At 30.1% G+C, this 21,215-nt stretch overlaps 1 protein-coding gene across 1 annotated transcript; it reads left to right on the forward strand.

Annotated features, from left to right (window-relative positions):
- Positions 1–8,378: 8,378 nt before the first annotated feature.
- On the forward strand, positions 8,379–11,106 carry LOC112791267 (probable trehalose-phosphate phosphatase J). The gene is made up of 11 exons (XM_025834030.3): positions 8,379–8,814; positions 8,911–9,051; positions 9,134–9,205; positions 9,287–9,379; positions 9,482–9,544; positions 9,631–9,732; positions 9,839–9,916; positions 10,085–10,154; positions 10,282–10,352; positions 10,482–10,574; positions 10,694–11,106. Exons 1-11 carry the CDS (start codon positions 8,596–8,598, stop codon positions 10,760–10,762), a joined length of 1,071 nt encoding a protein of 356 aa, XP_025689815.1. The 5' UTR covers positions 8,379–8,595; the 3' UTR covers positions 10,763–11,106.
- The last annotated feature ends 10,109 nt before the right edge of the window (positions 11,107–21,215 follow it).

The following is a 21,215-nucleotide window of genomic DNA, read 5'->3' on the forward strand; positions in this document are numbered from 1 at the left end:
AAATGCCAGATGATATATAACTCAATAAAAAGCCGCCTAAGAAGATGAATATATTGATACGAATCTCATATATATGTATATATTTGCCTCGACTGCATGAAGCATTATTTTCATTTACTATGTACGTAGTATATATTGAAACTAGAAAGATGAAAATGACACTGGACATGCATACATACAATAATGAGCCTCAAATCATGTGATTTTTTGTTTATATTCGCCTAATTCTCAGTCTAAGAATATAATCAGCATCAGCCGACTATCATGTTGTTGTAACGATCCATCATCGATATGACTTCTTCTCTAAACCATTCATTTGTTTGGTTCATGCCTTATTCAAAAATTTAGCCTAATTATAAGGCCTACACGCGTAGATGGAAGAGAGGCGGAATAAGAAATAAAAGGACAACAAAATAAAAAGTAAGGCAAGTGAAAAATGTAATTATATCGTTGTTATATAATATTTCTATAAGTTTAATATTAAGAATGGGTTTAAGAGTATGGAAAGTTTTAAGGAATCCATGATTTGATGATTAAGTATTTTTTTAATTTTAAGAAATATATTATAAACACTAATTTTTCATAACTCATTCTAATACTTAATAACTCAATTTTATAAGTTTAATTGCTATATTATAACTAATATTCTATCTTTAGAAAGAAGGCTACAACATTAATTATATATAGATCTAAGTACATCATATGATATAATAACAAAGAGTTACGCTACGTGTATACTAAAATCAGTCACCAAATTAAAGTCAGCCACTAGTATAAAATACATGATAAAATATAAATACACATTAAAAATAAATTAAACTACATATATTTATACATAAATACATTAATGACTGATTTTAGTAGTTGATTTTAATATACAAATAGTATTTTTTCTAATAACAAAATATCAAATAATTTATAAAAAGAAAGTGTCTCATAAAAAGAATATCTTAAATAAAGGGTAACACATAAAAAAGATAATTCTCACTATCCTAAAATCAACTAAATTTAGTCATATGCATTATTTTAAATACATGCATCAAAATATAATTTTTAACTTAAAAATTTTTTACAATCCATGCTAACTTCAAGTTTTAGAGTCTTTGTATATCTTTACTATTCAAAATGATGAACTCAAAAAATTAAAAATTTAGAATAAAAAAATGATAACAATATCCTATCTCCGATCTAGTCTTTGTAATTTTGTTCACGTAATTTCGAGTAAGTACAACTAAACATTCTTTAAAAATTGTTCATCATTCGATTAAAAAAAACTAAAAAATAAGTAATTTTTTATAAAAAATAAGTAACTTTTTATAAAAAATAAATATTTAAATTAAAAGACTAATTAAAGAATAAAAATTTAAAGAACAAAGAGTATTTCTCATTTCGAACAGCAAAACATTTATGAACAATTATAATTATTATAAATGATATAATATGAGAAGAAATTAGAACACACGTGGCGTGTCTAGGAGTCAGCATAAACAAGGTGTGTGGGTCTTGACGAAGGGACACGTTGAAAGTAACGAGGGTTTGGCCTTAGGGATTCGTGGATGTTTCTTGTTGGATAGGCTTCAAACACTTTACTGTCTTTCTACATTAGGGGACACACGCAAAAAGCACTGTCAAAGCCGGAACTCACCCTTATTTTGTAACAGAAAAATTGAAAGTCGAAAAGCATAAGGAAAAAACGTATTTTTTTTAATAATGTAAATAATAAGTTGAAAAAAAGATTAATGTAAATAATAAGGATACACAGGCCTTACTCTCAAGATGTATGTGGACGGTATGTTGGAGTGAATGGTCATTGCCCATTGCTATTACTATTTCCTATTTGGTTCTTTCTTCTTATTATTGCTATTTTAATAGGTCACAAAAAAGTAAAAGACTACAAACTTTACCATAGTTGATGACAGCTGAAACTAACTAGGTTAATTACAAACTGTTCCTTGTTTTACCATTGCACCCTAAGAAATTAAAACTTAATTGATCAATGTCCCTCGATTCTGGAGGAGAAATGTGTTTTGAACTCAAGACTCGCATAGATGATTGAAGATTTTTTGTAATTGAAGTAGGTCTAGTGTTCAATTCAAGTATAATGCTTTTTAACTTGAAAATTTGAATAATTGTATTTACCTAAAATATATACAATCAGCTAACCATGCAAAATATATATTGATCCAACCGTTACAAAACTATCATCATAACTCAACATTAAGTATTAGAACTCGACAAAACGGACTATAAGTTCGGCGTTACGCACAAACTCAAGGGACCATGCACTCACAAACTCAAGGGACCATGCACTAGAATCAAAATGTTCGAATTTATTAAGATTTGTTTTGCTCTTTAATACCAAGAATAATGCAGAAACGTAATCGATTTTCTTCACTTTACATATAAAAGTATGGTATTCTATTATAAAGGAATATATTGAATTTTTAATACTGACTTAAGTTTTGGAGTATCTTTGTAAGTACACTCCCTCCTTTTTTTCTTGTTCATACTCTGCACGATTGGACATTTCCCTAGGCGGAAAGCTCAGACTGTCCCAAGACTCATAAATTGGCATTGAAGATAATAACTCAACGGCAACTCCCAACAGCCGAGCTCCCCTCCAGATATCTATATTGGAACATATACCAAAATCAATTATTAATAAATATATATTAAAATATAAAATAATATTAAAAATAAATTTAAAATAACACATATATTTATACATAAATACATATATAATAACTAAGTTTAATATATACATAATATTCTTACGATTTATATTGCGTATTTAATTACACTATCTTTAAAGTGACAGTATTCCAAAAATTTTAAAGAAGTACTTTAAGTATCAAAATCATATACATAGTTCTTATATGAAATTTCACTATATTCATAATTTAACATATTTAGATATAATTTATATCTAAATATATTAATTAAATTATTATTAATATTAATGTATTAAATTTTCAATTAAAATAAAAATTATATCTAAATATATTAATTACATGATTGCTATTAATTAATATATAGTCACCAAAAAATTTAATGTATCAAATTTTTAATTAACATGGCAATTATATTTTTTACAATTAATATATACAGTAATAGCATAAAATATATATATATATATATATATATATATATATATATATATATATATATATATATATATATATATATATATATATATATTGTAGGTAGTTAATTAGTATACGGGTGGATATATAGTGTTATTCATGTAGCATTGTGGCCCTTTGAATGGATCCGTGGACAGCACCTATTACTATAAATAAGTGATGCACAGAGCAAAAATCAAACGACCTTACTTTTATAGTAAAAAAAGAAAAAAAAAGGGGAACCAAAAAGACAATAAACTAATTTTACGCTGATCATCATCTAGAACTCATAGGCCTCCGGTTTTGACTCAAAAATTATTGAGGTTGAAAAAAGGTCTCCAACACATGCATGGATGCGAATGAGACACTTATTACCTTGCTATTTCAAAAGGAATAATAAATGCCTTCAAAGATGCTCTAATTATATTGATCGAAGACATACATGGACATGGAGTTTTAAAAAGACCAAACACAATTAAGAAACCAGAAAACTATGCTTGCATGTGAAAAAAAAGTCTGAACGAGACGACCCACATATATATGTATCTAGTAACCAGAAATGGAATCTCGTGCTCTAAGCTAGGTGCACCTTTTGTTTATGTATACAAATTAGCAGAAAGTACCAGACATTTAAATTAAATTAAGCCCGAATTGGTCTGCCGAGGACAGTTTAGTTAATTATTATGTATAACATAATGAGATACCGAACCGTCAATCATATCTTTAGTCAATTAATTAAGATTCATTTGGATTAAGAAAACTTGGCATGCAAGGAAACCCCATTGGTCAGCAAATACTGTGGGTTTTTTCTTTATACAATTAACTGTGCACGCAGCTAGCTAGGGTTGTATAACTACACGCATGCCTTTAACGTAACGTACGTATATAGTGCCTTTAATTAAATTAAATTCCCTCTTTAGCACACACACGCAGAAGCAAGAAGGACGAAAACTTTTTTTTATTTTTTGACAAATAAAAATTATATTATAATAATATTATATGATCAATAAAATATTATTTTTAGTTAATACTTTTCTAATTTTAAATATTAAAAATTAAATTCCAGATTTTAAAAATTAAGATATTAATTTAGTATGAATAAATGTGTTGGACCTTAATTATATTATTGTTTAACAGGTTATTATAAGGGAGGACCAGGTGAAGGGAACGGAGCCACGGCAGAGAGTGGTGGATGAATCCTGGTGTGTATTCTTTGCCTTGTATTTTTAATTTGACCAAAGAGCGAGAGTGGCATGAGAAAAGAAAATGAAGCTACTAGTCGGAAACATTCATTGATAATGTATGCATGTGTGTGAATGGTAACAAATTGAAGCTAGGTGGCCGCTGCTTACTTGCTTGGGACTGCCAAATTAAAATTGATACGTCACATACATTGCAACTCTTTCTACATCGGACGACGCGTGTTGCTCTTCTTTTTAATTATTATTATTTCATGTGACTGGTCATTGGTCCATCATGTGCTTACAGGCAACCAATGCCTATTTGGTGGAATATGAGACCACCGTACCAATATTTTTCTCAAACATTTTTATTTTTCGTTTTTTTTTTTTCTAAAGTAGCTGTGTGCCATTAGAATAATGGAAACGCCTAATCATCACTCGCAATGTTCTCTCCCCTGCAACACTCTTGTTATTAGCTTCCAGTTTTATTTCACGGGATGTTGCACCGTAATCGTATATCACGTCTGTTTTTTTCTTCACTCAATTGTATAATCCTTCCTACTTAATTTAATTTCTCCGTAAACATATATAGAGTTATGCTAAGTGTACATATCAAAATCAGTCATCATAATAAAATATATATTAAAATATAAATATAAATTAAAAATAAATAATATATATATTTATATATAAATACATTAATAATTAATTTTAATAGCTAATTTTAATATACAAATAATATTCTTGAAACATATAATATGCCGTGCAAATTCTTCATACTAATACCTGTTATTATTAGTTTGTAAAATAATAGTTAATTAAGGTGTAATTTATTTTAATTTTATAGAAAATAACAGTGTCACTTTGGAATCTTTTAAGGAGGAGAAAAATATTTTTTTTTTTTGTAAAATATACTTATAAAATAAATTCTGACTTTTTTTTAATCATGCTATCAACTTTACCTTAAAATGATATCTAAAGTTAAATCTTGTTTTGTTTCTTAAATTATTGTTGTCATAATAATGTAATGACATCCATCTAAATGTCAAATATTGATGGTATGCACGGCCCCGCAAAGTGCCATGTAATTAGAAGAAGAAGAATGTTAGAGAATTAATTCTATAAATCAGTCATCTATATATCAGTCAATTTTATTAATTAATAGTATAATATAGTGTCAAATAAATTTATTATAAAATTTATTAAAAATAATTTTTTATTAAATTTAAATTTCAAATATTTTTAATTGAATTTAAATGTTTTTATTTTTAAAAATTTTGAATTTTTTTTAATATAAATGTTAACTAATATCTACAATACTAGTTATATAATGCTGGTTTCCAATACTTTTTCTTAGAAGAAAACGGAGATGCACGCAGCTGCTGGTATTTCTGGTTCAATGTACCTGGTTTTAGGTGCGAGCTGCTTGTTTCCTTCAATAGTTAATAATATTCCATGGGCATGGTTCGTCTAGTTCCACAAATATAGAACTGTTAACCGTACACCAAAAGCATTCCATCTATAGCATGCCCTAATTGAAACTGTTTGCGGGAAATAAAAAGATACATTATTTCGCATTTTTCGAATTAATTATTCTTTTTATCTATTATATACATATATATATATATAATATGTTTATTTGTGCACTTTTAACATGTGAACTAATTACATATTTAATTAATTCAATATATATTTAAAGTTTAGATAAAAATAAATTTATAGAATAAATAATAAATATACTCTGAAATTATATAAGCATTTATCAAATTTTATAACCTATGAAAATAGAAATAATGTAATAAATTAATTATTTTTATTTAATTTGAATATATAAAAATTTTTTATTTAAATTAAATAAATATAAAATTTATGAAAATATATAAAATTCAGCATAATTACATAAATACATAATGTATCACATCTCGAATACTAACGACAGCATTGTTAAAAAATGAGAAATAATACATTATATATTTCTGTAATTACGCTGAATTTTATACATTTTTATAAATTTTATATTTATTTAATTTAAATAAAAATTTCAAAATATATATTCTATATTCAAATAAAATATAAAAAATTATAGATAATTTTCTCTAATTTTCAAACTAAAAAAAATTATATCAACTACTAGCTAAAAGCTGTTTCTATTCACATAAATGTGTAAAATGACCTTCTCATCTTAATAAGCATATACTTTAATTAGCATGCCTCTGTTAGTGCTGAAGGGCCACTACGCCCTAATAAAAAACCACTTATCTTATACAAATTCGTGCTTTTCAACTTTGCTTTTCTTTATATATACAAGTGTGAAATAATAGACAAAGAAAATGTGTTAGGTGTTTTTAATCTGTTATGATTCAAATATTGAAATGAATTAACCGAGTAAAATAATTTTAAAGTATTTAATGATTAAATTATAAGATATTTTTTTAAACAATTCTACTAAGTAGATAATAGAGATTGTGAACAACACGAACAATAAATTATAATTATGGCCCAGCAAAATTAAAAACAAAAAATTTTTTTACCTCTAATTACTTCCACAAAAAACTCTAATTTTCACATTTCAATTTTTAACCATCTCCTTCTTATTCTGTTGACTACTGCAACACTACTCTCTCAAACCCTCTCATCGGCGCCACTTCATTCTTCACCGGCCACAATGATCCTTCTTATTCTGTTGACTACTGCAACACTACTCTCTCAAACCCTCTCATCGGCGCCACTTCATTCTTCACCGGCCACAATGATCGACATTAATCCATCTCTCATAGCAAGCATTAGTGTTGTCGTTTCTTCTCTATTCAGCCTTCTCATTAGCGAAAAAATTAAACATATAATAAAAAATAAAATTAACCATTCACATATCTAATAAAATGAACGTCTAGTATAATTTATTTGTATATACTTAAATCCAATCCAACAAACTAAACATTCAATTTAAAATAAACATAATCTAAACATAATCATCTGCATATCTAATAAAATAAACATCTAGTATATATCGATACTAACACCACACCACGCCTACAACACCAACCACAGTTTTCTACGAACACCACATAGGGAGCTAGAGAGTACCATAGGGGGTATCATCGGAGCATTCACAGCAGTTGAGGACAGCTCGCCCTCCAAGGCACCAAGCACAGCCTCCGCAATCCCAATAGCAACACCCTATCTTGAGCCTCTTTAATGCTAGCTCCAAGATGAGGGATTAAAGTAACGTTGCGGTGTTGAACGAACTTGCTGTCTTTTGTCGGAGGCTCCTAGGTGAATACATCAAGAGTTGTCTGAGCTACAATTCTGTCATCAAGGGCCTTAACGAGTGCATCCTTGTCAATAACACTTTTTCTGTGGGCACGTTGACGATGTGGACGCGCTTCTTCATACGAGAGGAGAAGGTGCTACAGTGGTCGGATAGTGGTGCTGTGAATTGCGAGGGAGATGTCGCTCCAGTAGTGGTCGGGCGACGTAGCTAGCAATGCAAGGGAGATGGGCTACGGTGGTTGTTTTTGCTGATGCAAATTGTAGGATGGAAAAGGACTGCGATGGTCGAATGATGCTATTACGAATTGCGAAGTGGCGTGGGGCTGTAGTGCGTGAGAAAAAAGCCACGATAGTGGACAGCATTTGACGGCACTGCACCTTGCGGTGGTTGAAATTACAGCGCTATTTCTGTCGTGGCGTGGTAGAAGGAGAAAACATAAATTGATGAAAGGGAAAGAGGGTTGAGATGAAATAAAAACGTGATGTAACGGATATTACATTATCTAATTCTAATAATTTAAATTTAAAAATTAATTATTTTAATAAATTAAAAATTTAATTTTAATAAATAATTTTAACCTTTTTTTAAATCGTTGATTACGTTGTTCAATACTTATATTATTTATTTATACTTTCTCTTTTTTAGACTGTGTTAAAATTTATTTACAAAGAAGTAAGTATAAAAGAAATTCCAATTAAATAAACACGAAAAGAAGAAAAAGAAAAGAAAAATAAAGAAGGAATAAAAGTGAGAAGAGAATGGAAGGGAAGGGAATAGAGAAAGCGAGCAGTGAGTGTGGTAGTTATTCACTTATTCTTTTGGAATTGGAAAACACAAGGCCATGTAGGAAGGAGAGTAATAGTAAGAATAGTGGGAGGGACCACAGGGATATTGGGGGCCTCTTTAGTGAGTTTTGTTTTGTTTCGGAGCATCTCTACCTATAAATCCAAGCAGGGGCTAAGGGGCTATCTCTCATTCCCCCCACAACATTTCACTCCTCCTTCTTCTTCTTCTTCTTCTTATGCTCACTATGACGCAACAGAATGTGGTTGTGCCCGCCGAGGAGACTAAAAGGGCGCAAAAGCCACCGGCTATACCGGGAGCCTACATTCCCATTCCCAGGAGGACTGTCTTGAAGACCCTTGAAATCAATGCTTGGCTTGACTCCATGAGAGCATCTTCTCCCACTCATCTCAAATCCACTCCTTCTCTCGCTCAAGACCACTCCTCTTCTTGGATTGTGAGAACTTATAATACTACTTACTACTCACCACTCCATCTATTAATTAATTAATTAATTAATTAATTAATTGATCTTTAATGTATGTGAAAGCAGCTTAACCACCCATCGGCACTAGACATGTTTCAACAAATCATACATGCATCAAAGGGAAAGCAAATAGTCATGTTTCTCGACTATGATGGCACCTTGTCACCCATAGTCGATGACCCCGATCGTGCTTTCATGTCGGATTCAGTATGTGTCTTCTTATCGTATATATATTTGACTCACATACATACGTAATATAACATAACAAAACATAACATATATATATCAGATGAGAAAGACTGTGAGGAAGCTTGCAACGTGTTTTCCTACTGCTATAGTTACGGGCAGATGCAGAGACAAGGTACACTTTGCTTCCACTTGCTGTGATCCAATCCAATCTTGTTTTGTTTGAAGTAATTTCACATTGTAATGTGACAAATAGGTATATAACTTTGTTCGGTTGGCGGAACTATATTATGCTGGAAGCCATGGCATGGATATAAAAGGCCCAACAAAAACCTCCAAATATAACAAAGTAAGTGAGTCGAACCTTATTAGCTAGCTTAGCTACCTTTACATCTACTCTTGAGTCATTTACTCATTTTGCATTATTCTACATGCTTGCTTTCATTTGTAGGACACCAAGTCAGAGGCAGTTCTTTTTCAACCTGCCGCTGAATTTCTTCCTCTCATAGATGAGGTGACTCAATTATATATTTCTTTTCTTTCTTAATTGAATAAATAAATAAAAAAAAAGTGTAATTCTGTTTGGTACCAATTATTCAGGTGTACCAACAGTTGGTTGAGAAAACGAAATCAACTCCTGGTGCCCGGGTGGAGAACAACAAATTTTGTGTCTCTGTCCATTTTCGTTGTGTTGACGAGAAGGTATGTAATTCAGAAATTAATTTCATTAACTGCTGACAGAAAGTTATTCTTGTTTGATTGAATTGGAATAATAAAAATATGCTGGTGGGTGTGGGTGGATGCACAGAAATGGAGTGAACTGGCGCAACAAGTGAGATCAGTGTTAAACAAGTACCGGAAGCTTCGTCTTAGCCAAGGGAGGAAGGTGGGACATGCTTCTTTTTATTATTAATTTTTTTATTTTGTTGCTTATATGGTGGGGTATGTGATTTAGTTATATATATTAATATTAATTAGCTTTGCGAAGACGCATAAGAATGAGAAATGTGGATGTCTCACTTTCAATCTTGTTTCTTTATTATAATACATACAGGTATTGGAGATTCGTCCTACTATTAAATGGGACAAAGGGAAGGCCCTCGATTTTTTGTTAGAGTCTCTTGGTCAGTACTCTCTTCATCTAGTTCCCTTACCTCAGAGGATGACACCCAATCTCCTTATAGGATTAATTTATTCATTCAATGTTATTTTTTATTAAACAGTACATTAATTAATCGCTTTCATCAACAGGATTTGCCGACTGTAGTGATGTATTTCCTGTTTATATTGGAGATGATAGAACCGATGAAGATGCATTCAAGGTATCCGACTACTCCTCTCGATTTTTTATTCCATTGTTATAATATATTGTACATAGTTAATTACTTAATTATATTGGTTGACCACAATTTGTTTTGGGATAATTTGAACTAACTTAAATGAGAAAACAGAAATTGAGAGACAGAGGACAAGGTCTTGGAATTCTTGTCTCGAAATTTCCGAAAGACACTAATGCAGCATACTCTTTACAAGAACCTAATGAGGCAAGTATATAATTTTCTCCTTTTTGTTTCCTTTTTCTTTTGTCTCTTGTTGCACCATCGTACTGTACGCCAAGTTAATAAATATCTGATTATTTATTTGTTTCCTATTTCTCATGCAGGTTATGGACTTTCTTCAACGTTTGGTGGAGTGGAAGAAAGAATCCCTGCAAGCATCTTCTAGGGTGTAAATTCACTTAGACCAAATTATATATATATATATTACATCCCTGCCGTGGCAGAAAAAATTATAAATCAAGTTCAGCTACGGTGGGATATAGTTTTTTTTTTTTTTTTGGTATTGTAATGCTTTGCTGATATTAGAAGAAGAAGAAAAATGTATGCGAAAAGAAAGACAAAAGTGTCTTTCGTTCCGAGTTTGAATCAGGTCTAAGTTGATGTAATTAGCCGAGTAGCAGCAGTACAGGGATAAGTCTATGTAGCTTCAGATGCAAGTCTGAATGGGTTAAAGTTGTCTTTCATGTGATTATTATTATTATTATTATTATTATTATTATTATTATTATTATTATTATTATTATTATTATTATTATTATTATTATTATAACCTCCGTTTCATGTTATGTATATTTTATTATTATAATTATAATAATTAACATCTCAATTGTTACATTATTAGTAGTTTACGTATATAATCCAGTTTGCCACCTCGTACGGATATATATATTTCTCTTTTTATTTTGTAAAGAGAACATTGAAAATACCGTCGTTAATAAACACCAAGGGAACTAGGGACAAACATTGCTGTAATTTAAAGAAATTAAATTACTATGGATTATGACATGTTGACTAAGCCCATGAGGTACGGTGATGGTATTTTGGCTTAGAGACAAGAAGTGATCGAAAGGGATATATAAGTTTGTTTAACATCTATAATATAATATCATCTTATTCAAAGAAAGGAATGAGGAATTGAAGGGAGAAGCTTGGAACATGCCTAAAAAGTGAAGCTGCTATCTATATGTAGTGTCAATTATTGAGCATTTGAAAGAATTAAGCATGAAAAGGCTTATGAAGATCTATCACACAAATATTAATGGACATTCAATCTTGATGAGTTATTAACATATTTCGATTAATTAATTTATGCAAACTACTGAATTCATTGTGGATTGGTAAAATTAAAGTCAAAAAGTCAAAAGATGGCATGGGTACTCTACCCTCTAGAATGATCGATCCACTTGTGTATGGTGGCAAACTAGGACCACTTAGTTGCACGTGCATTAGTAATGATTATTAGAAGTAATATATAGAGAGAGAATTGCAATAGCAGGATCAAGGAACTTGCTATCCCAGTAAGATATCCTTAATGTGGAGATAAGATCATCATAACCATCAATGATTGGATACAAAGAGATTCAGGTAATAAGCAAGGGGGGCCCTTATATATATGGAACTACCTTATTATTACCAAATTTCAATATCATCAGCTGACTCAAAAGTTGCTGTTGTAGTCGTTTTTGAGCTTATTAGACTCGATAAAATAAATAAATCGGCCTATGCTACATATGCAGTGGTAGCTCTTTGTCATTATTCAACGGTTGAATCAATGTTCCCTTGTCCATGCCCAAGCTAAACAAGTACACTAAATAGCTATGGCTAACTCTGGCTCTCTGTCAAGCGGTGCTGACAATTAATTTTCTGACTGCTTTGAGTCTTGGAAATATATACACACAGAGATTACGGTACGGATAAGCATGCATCCCTCACAAAATGAAGTCCTAAATATGGTATATGTAGTTAGAAAAGGTGATTTCCTCTTGCATAGCCTCCATCATGTCTCTTATACCACTATTCTTCATTATTGGTTAACAAGAGAATATCTAAGTATATATTGGGTGGAAATAAAAAATGATCAAGTCTTTGATTGACTCAATATATAACTTTAATTTGACTGTCAACAACTAGCCATCAGGCCAGTATTCAATTTCAACTTCTGCAAATCACATGCAGCATGGAGTAGATAATTAAATTAAAATAAGAGAAAGTAAAGTAGATCAGATTTGGTGTCTTATGTCTATAAAGGTGTTTTAATTTTAAGTATTGGTAGTAGTCTAGCAGATACCGATGCATGCTTCAATCCTTTTATTTATTTGTTTATTTTTTCTTTTCTAAAGGAAGGAAAGAAAGAAAGAAAGGTTTGGGATAATTCCATGATGACTTTGATGTCCACTTTCTTATGAACCAAAATGCCTGTTTTGCTTAAGTAGAAATGTGAGTTGGCAACTTATATATAAAATAAGACATAGCATGCAGTTGAGAGAGTTTTAATTTATCAAAAAAAATCCAAAGTAGTGCAATCACAAATCATATGAAATGACCAAAGATATATTAGACACATGGAAAAAGCTGTGCCCTTGTTCTTGAAACAAGAAACACACACAAAAGCTAACTCAAAATATATGAAATGTAATGTAACCATCGAATCCATAAGCTAAGGTTATGGCCTAGATTCTGCGTGTTATATTCACATAAAGAAAAAAGAAGATGGAAACAGTGACTGCCCGAATATTAACAATAATTGGTACTTAAGTTCGAAGAAAAGTAAACCTTTCTTTCTTTCTTTTTTGTTGCTTTGAAGTAACCTACTTCAGGGAAAGCGCATCTGCTGAATGGTGTTTCTAATTAAATTTGAATTTGTAATAAAATATTAAATAATAATAATAATAATAAGCAGAAGAGCTAATTAAAGCATTAATGGTCAGGTTAGTGAAAGACACTAGTAGTAATGGGTTAGGGGAATCTATATTGGGTTGAAAAATGAGGAGTTGGAATCCACTAAAAAGGAGATATTTGATGGAAGGATTGAACTCATTGAAAGAATAACTATGTTCTATATGACACCATGATTGATGTGTCTTAGGCTCATTTAAACTATATATTCTTGAAGCCTTCAATTATTGGCGAGTTAGGAAAAGCTGAACTCCATTATAATCTGCCTATTGTCTTTGCTGCTTTTTCACTAACTACTGCTGCTACTAATATATATATTCTAGTATCCTATTATGATCTTTTACAAAATATTATTAAAATTAAAATAATGTTTTTGTATTATTTAATAATATTTTTTTAAAAATATTACTTAAAAAATTATTAAAATATAAAAAAGATTTATTTAATTTTAACAATATTTTCATATCTACCATAGTTACATAAACATATATTAAAATTTACCATATATATATATATATATATATAAAAGAGACATTGACTCGTGATCTTAGGAGTAGAAAGTAAATGTAGAGTTAGGTAGAAGAGTATTAATATTAAATGCACTTGCATTGTCATTTTAATAAAATAATAAAGAAATAGATTTTTTTATTTTTTTAACATTTAAAAAAATAAAATGTGATTTTTTACTTTTAATTTTATAAGTAAAACTAAAAATAAATATAAAAAAATAATAAAAAATTATATTAAACATTTGATATTATCCAATTTTTTTCACCGTTACCTATAGATAATAGATTTAAGGTAGCAGTAATAGTCTCACTATTATTGTTGGTCACCCATTATATAAGCTTACATATATATTTGTGGTGCTGTTTCCACCAACCCAAACCTAGCTTTGTATTAAAAATCATAGAAATGATGCATCATAATAACAATAAGAAATAGTTTAGATATGATATGCATGATTCTGAAATGTTGATCCATAGCAGCAGGCAGTAAGAAAATGAAAGCAACATGGGAAAGAATAGAGCAATGGGCAATGGCATGTAGCATATTGAGGTGGTTGTCAGAATCCTGTGTTGGAGCCATTAATGGTCCTCAAGTACACGTGTTTTGTTCTTGCCAAAGGGAGGTACCAATATTTCTTACACGTATATTGCCTTCGGGAATCGGTCCCCGCTTGGAGGGTCGAGCCCACTCATTCAAATTATACTACGTACAATAATAATTGATTACCGATTAACTTGCATGTATTTAAGACACAGGAGTCACATGCATGCCCTGCTAAATGGGGTGCAAAGCACTATGTTTTCTGATAAAAATAATTAACGAGCTAATAATAATTAAAGTGCATGATGCATATGCTATAAGTAGTTAAGGATGCTAGTTGAGTGGGTTTTACACAATAAAGGTTAAGACATTAAACATGAGTTGTGGCTTTCCTGATTGACAAACTTTGCAATGTATATGTGGATGAAGTGTAACAACACAAAACATAAAACAAGAAACTGACATGGACATACATAAATGTGACCCACCCATTAAAAACAAAATTCAAACAGTAATCCCCAATGGAAAGGAATAAAACATCGTTTCTTGTTCGTTTCCAGTTACAATGAATGAGTGATCCTCCCACTTAATGATAGCAAAGAAGAAAGAAAAAAGGGGCTGTTTTCTCAGGTAACCATGTGCTTGCCCCATAGTGTACACGAAGAAAAAAGATGCAACTCCCCTTTGCAATATTGCTTTACAAAGCAGGTCGGTTTCTTTCAACACCCCACATCTCATAATAATATTAATAATAATACTAATTTAAAGTGCTTCTCCTTTTGGGTTTATGCCCAGCCCTAAAGCAAAATCAGATCATTCTTTATCGGTTTAGCTAAGCATACTTATTAAAGTGCTAATTATTTTTAAAAATATTTAAACATTTTAACATAATTTTTTTTTATTTTCTATAGTATTCTTCAATCCGATAATCTAAAGACTAATCCGTCACGATACTGAATTTCATTTAAAAAATCTGCAACCTTTAAATAAGTACGAAGAAATTATGCCTCGTTGACAAATATTGTTGCTGTTTTCAAAAGTAAAAAATATTAATTTCATTACATTCCAATCATTTTATATTGGTTAATTATTAACTAAATTTTATTCTTTTCTCAAATTTATCTCTGGCATAAGTTAAAAATTATAATACCTCTCAAGGTTGATCTACAAATGTAGAATAAAAAGTTAAAGGAACTCCGTTTGCATCTAAAATTAAAAGGATGCTCCATAAAAACGCTTAAAATTTTTTTTTTGTAAAAACACTTATGTATTGTATTATTATTGGATGCATTAATGAATTAGTTATTTTTAAATTTTTTAACAAACTAAAATAAAATCGATTTTTTTATCACAATAACAATAAACTCAATTGTTATCGGTCCGATCGAACCGACCAATTTACATAATTCACTGGATTATGATTTTTTTTAAACAAAAATAAAAAATATATTTGTCTTTTTATAAAAAATTTAAATATGATTCGGTTTAGATTGTGTAAATTGATCGGATCAAATCGGATTTAATAATTATAATGCGAATAATTGGGTTTATTATTATTGTTATATAAACTAATTTTATTTTTGGTTTATTAAAAAATAAATTATTAATCGGTTTAATAAAAATATCCAATAATATCATAACACATATAATCGTCTTTAAAAAAAATATTTAAAGTATCTTTATCAAAATGCTCTCCTTAAAATTAAATATGTTAATTACTCATATATATATAGATCCAATTTAACACGTGATATTTCACTTAGCTTGGACTAATTTAATAGAACCTTTAATTGAGCAATGCTATTGGCTGCCGATAAATATTATTATTTTTTATTGGTGTTTATTCAGTTTTAATTTATACACATATTTATAAAATTTTATACCCAAAAAAAATATAATATACACATATATTTATTAAAATATATATATATATTAATATAATTTATATTTATATTTATTAAAATATATATATATAAATTAATAAAATTTATTTATTAAAAATAATTTAATATTTATACTAATCAAAGAATAATAAAAAATACTAAAAATTAGTGATTTAAAAATTTTTTTCTTTAATTTTGTGTATCAGATATTTAGGTCTTTAGGCTCGATTTATATGCATGTGCTAATTAGGATAATCTTTTGTCTGAAGCTTCCGAAGCTCAGGCTAATCTTGCTGCCAATGCCCCAACGTTGGCTACTAGACAATTATTAAGAGGACCTCTTAAAAATAATCACTAATTTGTATTACTAATCATTTATAATTATTATGACAAATGTTAGTGGTGGTCGCAACAATCGTCGTGGGATGTTGAACTTTATAGGTGTTACGAAAGCGACTCTAAGTAGTCTATATATATGGACTTATTTCAACCAGCTTCTAATAAAGAACAATGTTAGAAAAACAAAAGAGTATTCAAAAATTAGTTAAATATTTTTGGATAAATTTAAAATTTTTACGAATTAATATAAATAGATGTTCTTTCTGCTACGAGTTAATATATATAGATGCTCCTTTTGTTAAGTATCAGAATATTTTTTTTTCATACTAAATGGATGTTCTTTTATATATTTTTCGAATTTTTTATATTACAAATGTGAATGTCTCTATTTCTTTAAAAATTTCATAAAATTTTTTTAAAATTTATAGATATTTAATTATTTTTGTTAAAATATAACTAGATATTTTTTTTGTTAAGTATTTGGATGTTTTCTTTTCATATTAAATGAATTTTTTTTATATTTTTGTAATTGTTTAAGGACTCCTTTTGATTAAGATTAAGTGTGTAATTTGCAATCTCTTTAATCATCAACTACAAACGTGAAACGTGGCTGTTATCCCTTTAATGAATGTGGTAAAGGTAATGTTTAATATTGTTGCTGGTGTAGTGGTGTGCGCCTAGTATAACTTTTGTGTGCCAGCTGGCAGTTGGAGAACCTAGGTCGGTTACCTTCTTGCGCTCCTCCTCCTCCTCCTCCATTCCAATCTTGATGATGAGATCGTCCGCCTGGTGGACCTTGGTGTCATAGGCCACGTGGTACGATTTCAAGCCGAAAATCCTCTACTGGACTTGGTCGATCCAGACCTTGTCCTCCTCCAGGAACACGGTGCGCCCGCCGTAGTTGAGGGACGTCCACATGAGACTGTCGTGATCCAGGCTGAACAATTTCAACTCCAATTGCAACGGCGACTCCGGTAACACATCTAGTTCATGAAAGGGAAGCGATTCTTGTCGACGGTGGCGAATCCGACGAGTCAGATGTCGGTGATAGAAGAAGAGTGGGTCACGGTGGGAGGCGGAGAGGGCTGACGGTGAGAGAGAGGGGTCTGTGTTTGTGATTGTTGGAAATGGATAGGTTAATGTGAGAGAGAAGAGGAAGGTTTTTATAGGTTTTAATTAGGTTTACTTAATCAATTTTAAATTTTTTAAATTTTAAATTTAAAATTAATTAATTATTAATATAAATTAATGTGGTTTTGTTTATTTTTTGCTAGTAACATCTTGATTCCATATACTTTTCCTCTGATAAAAGATTTTTTTAGATAATCTTTTTTAAAAAATTAAAAAAATTTAATATTTAGGTATTTTATGTAAAAATATTTTGTATTTATTAATTATATTTAAATATAATAATATAAAATATTTATGTATTTATTTATTTATTTATTTATTACATTAAAAATATATTTTTTAAGTAAAAAATTTAAAAATATAAATGATAAATTTTTAAAAAATATATTTTTTATTTTTTTATAATTAAAAATTTATCAAACACACTAAAAAATAAAAACAAAAAAATTATTAAAAATATACTTTTTTAACAACTTAATAACACCTAAACAAATACTATTTTTATAAATTAATTAAATAAGAGAAATTCACAAAATAAAAAATTTAATGTATAGTGACCAATATTGTTAGCCAATAATTTAATATTTTTAATATAACAATTTAACACCATATATTTGATCAACACTTTTAAATATTATATAATTTAATATTTTTAATATAATAACTTAACATCATATATTTTATCAATATTTTTAAATATTATTTACAGATTCTTGACCAAAAATAATAAATTATGTCAATCTTATAATATTTCTGATTAATTAAAACGGCGTACAGTATACTCTCATGTCCCTTGACAATTATAGTTTAATTAAGAATATTCTTCGTAAAGCATTCAAACAACTCATAAACTGGAAGAATGACTAGGAACAAAAGCACTAATTATTTTTTAAAGACTCATATAAGAATGTTGTTTTGAGAGTTATCTGAAATAACATGAGGTTCAGACTTCTTTCGAGACAGCGACTGACTTGTTTTGACATCGAGGTGCTATCGTCCGAATTTCTCGTGAGTAGGTGAGGGGTGGTACCTGCAAAAGACTCCAATGTTTAAGTTAGTAAGAACTTTAAGCAGGTTTTTAGTAAATTAGAACGTAAATATATTTGAGTGGTGTCAGTGTATTTATAGTAGAATGAATAACCATTTTTTGGAGTAGTTCTACCTTTTTTGGTGGATATAACCGTTCTCTTTAACTTGAGAGTTTGCTAGGATCTATCTTTTAGAGGAGATAGAGATTGTAAAAGAAATTCGAGAAGGCAGTTACTTATTTTGGATAAGTGAAGCTAGCCCCTCTTATAGTGTCCGACTGCTTAAAGAGGTCAGGTAAGTGGTAGATGCCATCTTTTTTTGCTGGAACTTTTTATTCTTATTGAGTCTGGCTTTGTCTTTTTATACATGGGTTAGGGTATGAACAGTGCTCCTTCTTGAGATCGAGCTTTCATGAGGTCGGATTCAAGTATTTTGTGGCTTCGGTCTTAGTCATCGGGTACTAGGACTGGAAGTCAGCTGAGCTGAGTTGAATTAGACCAAGCTCAAGCTCGACTCAAAGAAATTAAGCTTGACTTACGACTCGACTCATTAACAATCAAGCCTATTTCTTAAGATCAAGCTCGACTCATCGAAAGTTCTCGAGCTCACGAGCTAGCTCAAATAATAGAAACATAAATACATAATTTATAATTTTATATCAATAAATTATAACTTATATATTTTTAAAAAATATTTAAAAAGATCAATGTTATATATTTTTTATCTATCAATAAATTATAAATTCTTTATTTATTTCCTATATCAAAATTATATATAAGAAATAAATATAAAATCTCAAGCTGGCTTGACTCACTTCCAACCCTATCGGGTACGCCGCCTTCAAGAGATCGGGTACTTGATGTGTTTTGAAATTTTGTAACATTACTGCTTTAAATGACATGGTGAGCGTTGCACAACAGTTTTCTGAGAATCTGGGATTGAACATGAGATCCAGACTCTTTTTGAGACAATGACTGACTTGTTCTGACGCCGAGGTGCCGCTATCCGAGTTCCTCGTGAGGAGGTGAGGTGGTACCTCCAAGAGACTCCAATGCTTAAGTTAGTAAGGGTTTAGGCAGGTTTTTAGTAGATTAGAACATAAATATACCTAAGAAGTATCAGTGAATTTATAGTAGAATGAATAACCACCTTTTGGAGTAGTTCCACCTTTGTTGGTGGATAACCATTCTCTTTATCTTGGGAGTTTGTTAGGATCTATCTTTTAGGGGAGATAGAGATAGTAGGAGAGATTCGAGGAGACAGTTACTTATTTTGGATAAGTAAAGCTGATCCTTCTTATCGTGTTCAACTTCTTAAAGAGGTCGGATAAGTAGTAGAGACCATATTTTTTTGCTGGACCTCTTTATCCTTATTGAGCCTGATTTTGTCATTTTGGACCAGGGTCTAAACAGTGTCCCTACTTGAGTATGAGCTTTCATAAGATCGAGTTCAAGTATTTTGTGGCTTCGATCTTAGTCGTCGGGTACGCCGCCTTCAAGAGGTCGGGTACTCGACGTGTTTTAAAATTTTGTAACGTTACTGCTTTAAATGACATGGCGAGTATTGTGCGGCAGTATCATAAAAATCTGTTCGTAGCATTAAAGAGGGGGTACAAAATGTCTTTTTTGCCCTTTCTTCCTTATAAAAGTCTCATCTCTTTCTCTTTTTTTTTTTTTGAAAATGCTTTGCTATTTTCCCAGCAAAAAATCCTCTCTTTCTCCTTTCTTTGTTTATTGCTTCGTAATTTTTTCTCAATTTTTAAAATTTCTCCATCTTGATTTCTTTAAAGGTTTTTTGGAACTTTAACGAGGAATATTCGAGTTTTTTGCTGTTTGACGTGCCCTTCTGTTTTGCATCTCCAAAAGGTTGGTATTTTTTATTTTTTACCTTCTGATTGCTTTGAATACTTGCATTTGTTTGTTCTAGATGATACTTTAAGTTAATACTTTTGAACAATTTTGAAGGAGATTTTTGCTTTTTCTTTAATCATCACTAATCGTTCATTGCTAAAAAATTTTTTAAAACTATTTTGTTTTCTAGGATTATTGCTATGAACTTTGGTTGTGTCTTTGAAAATTTGAAAAATTGTTGTCATTTGTTGCTGTAGAATATAATCGTGTTGTTCCTTAATAGCGTTGCTGTTGCTAGTGCAGGGGTGACACAATTTCTATCCCTTTTGTTTTGAAAATATCTTTTAAAATTGTATTTTCGCTTTTGTTGTATTTATCCGACTTCTTTTGATTGGTGTCTGAGTTTTCTAGTGATGACTTCTTTGTTGTATTTGTAGGTATAGCTTTATGCCTCGATCTGTTATTCACGATATGTCAACAAAAGTCCCTTCCTCTCTTTTATCTTGGGTAGATTCTTCTGTTCTTATCCCTATCCCTGTGATTGATAAAGAATATGCTGAGATATTTTATAGGCACCATAGATTTTGTGAGAATCAAAAAGATGAGCGAAACTATGAAATAGTAATGGCTGATCCTAAGGAGAGGATATGCTTTTCCCCCTTAGATAG

This window comes from Arachis hypogaea, chromosome 3, assembly GCF_003086295.3.
Source record: "Arachis hypogaea cultivar Tifrunner chromosome 3, arahy.Tifrunner.gnm2.J5K5, whole genome shotgun sequence".
In the NCBI taxonomy this organism is placed as follows: Eukaryota; Viridiplantae; Streptophyta; class Magnoliopsida; order Fabales; family Fabaceae; genus Arachis; species Arachis hypogaea.

Bases quoted from the DNA above. Each gene is read 5' to 3' on its own strand.
- LOC112791267 (XM_025834030.3), top strand. From the start codon at position 8,596: ATGCTCACTATGACGCAACAGAATGTGGTTGTGCCCGCCGAGGAGACT. The intron at 9,917-10,084 runs GTGGGACATGCT...TAATACATACAG, and splicing joins GTCTTAGCCAAGGGAGGAAG to GTATTGGAGATTCGTCCTAC. The intron at 10,155-10,281 runs GTCAGTACTCTC...TTTCATCAACAG, and splicing joins TTTTTTGTTAGAGTCTCTTG to GATTTGCCGACTGTAGTGAT.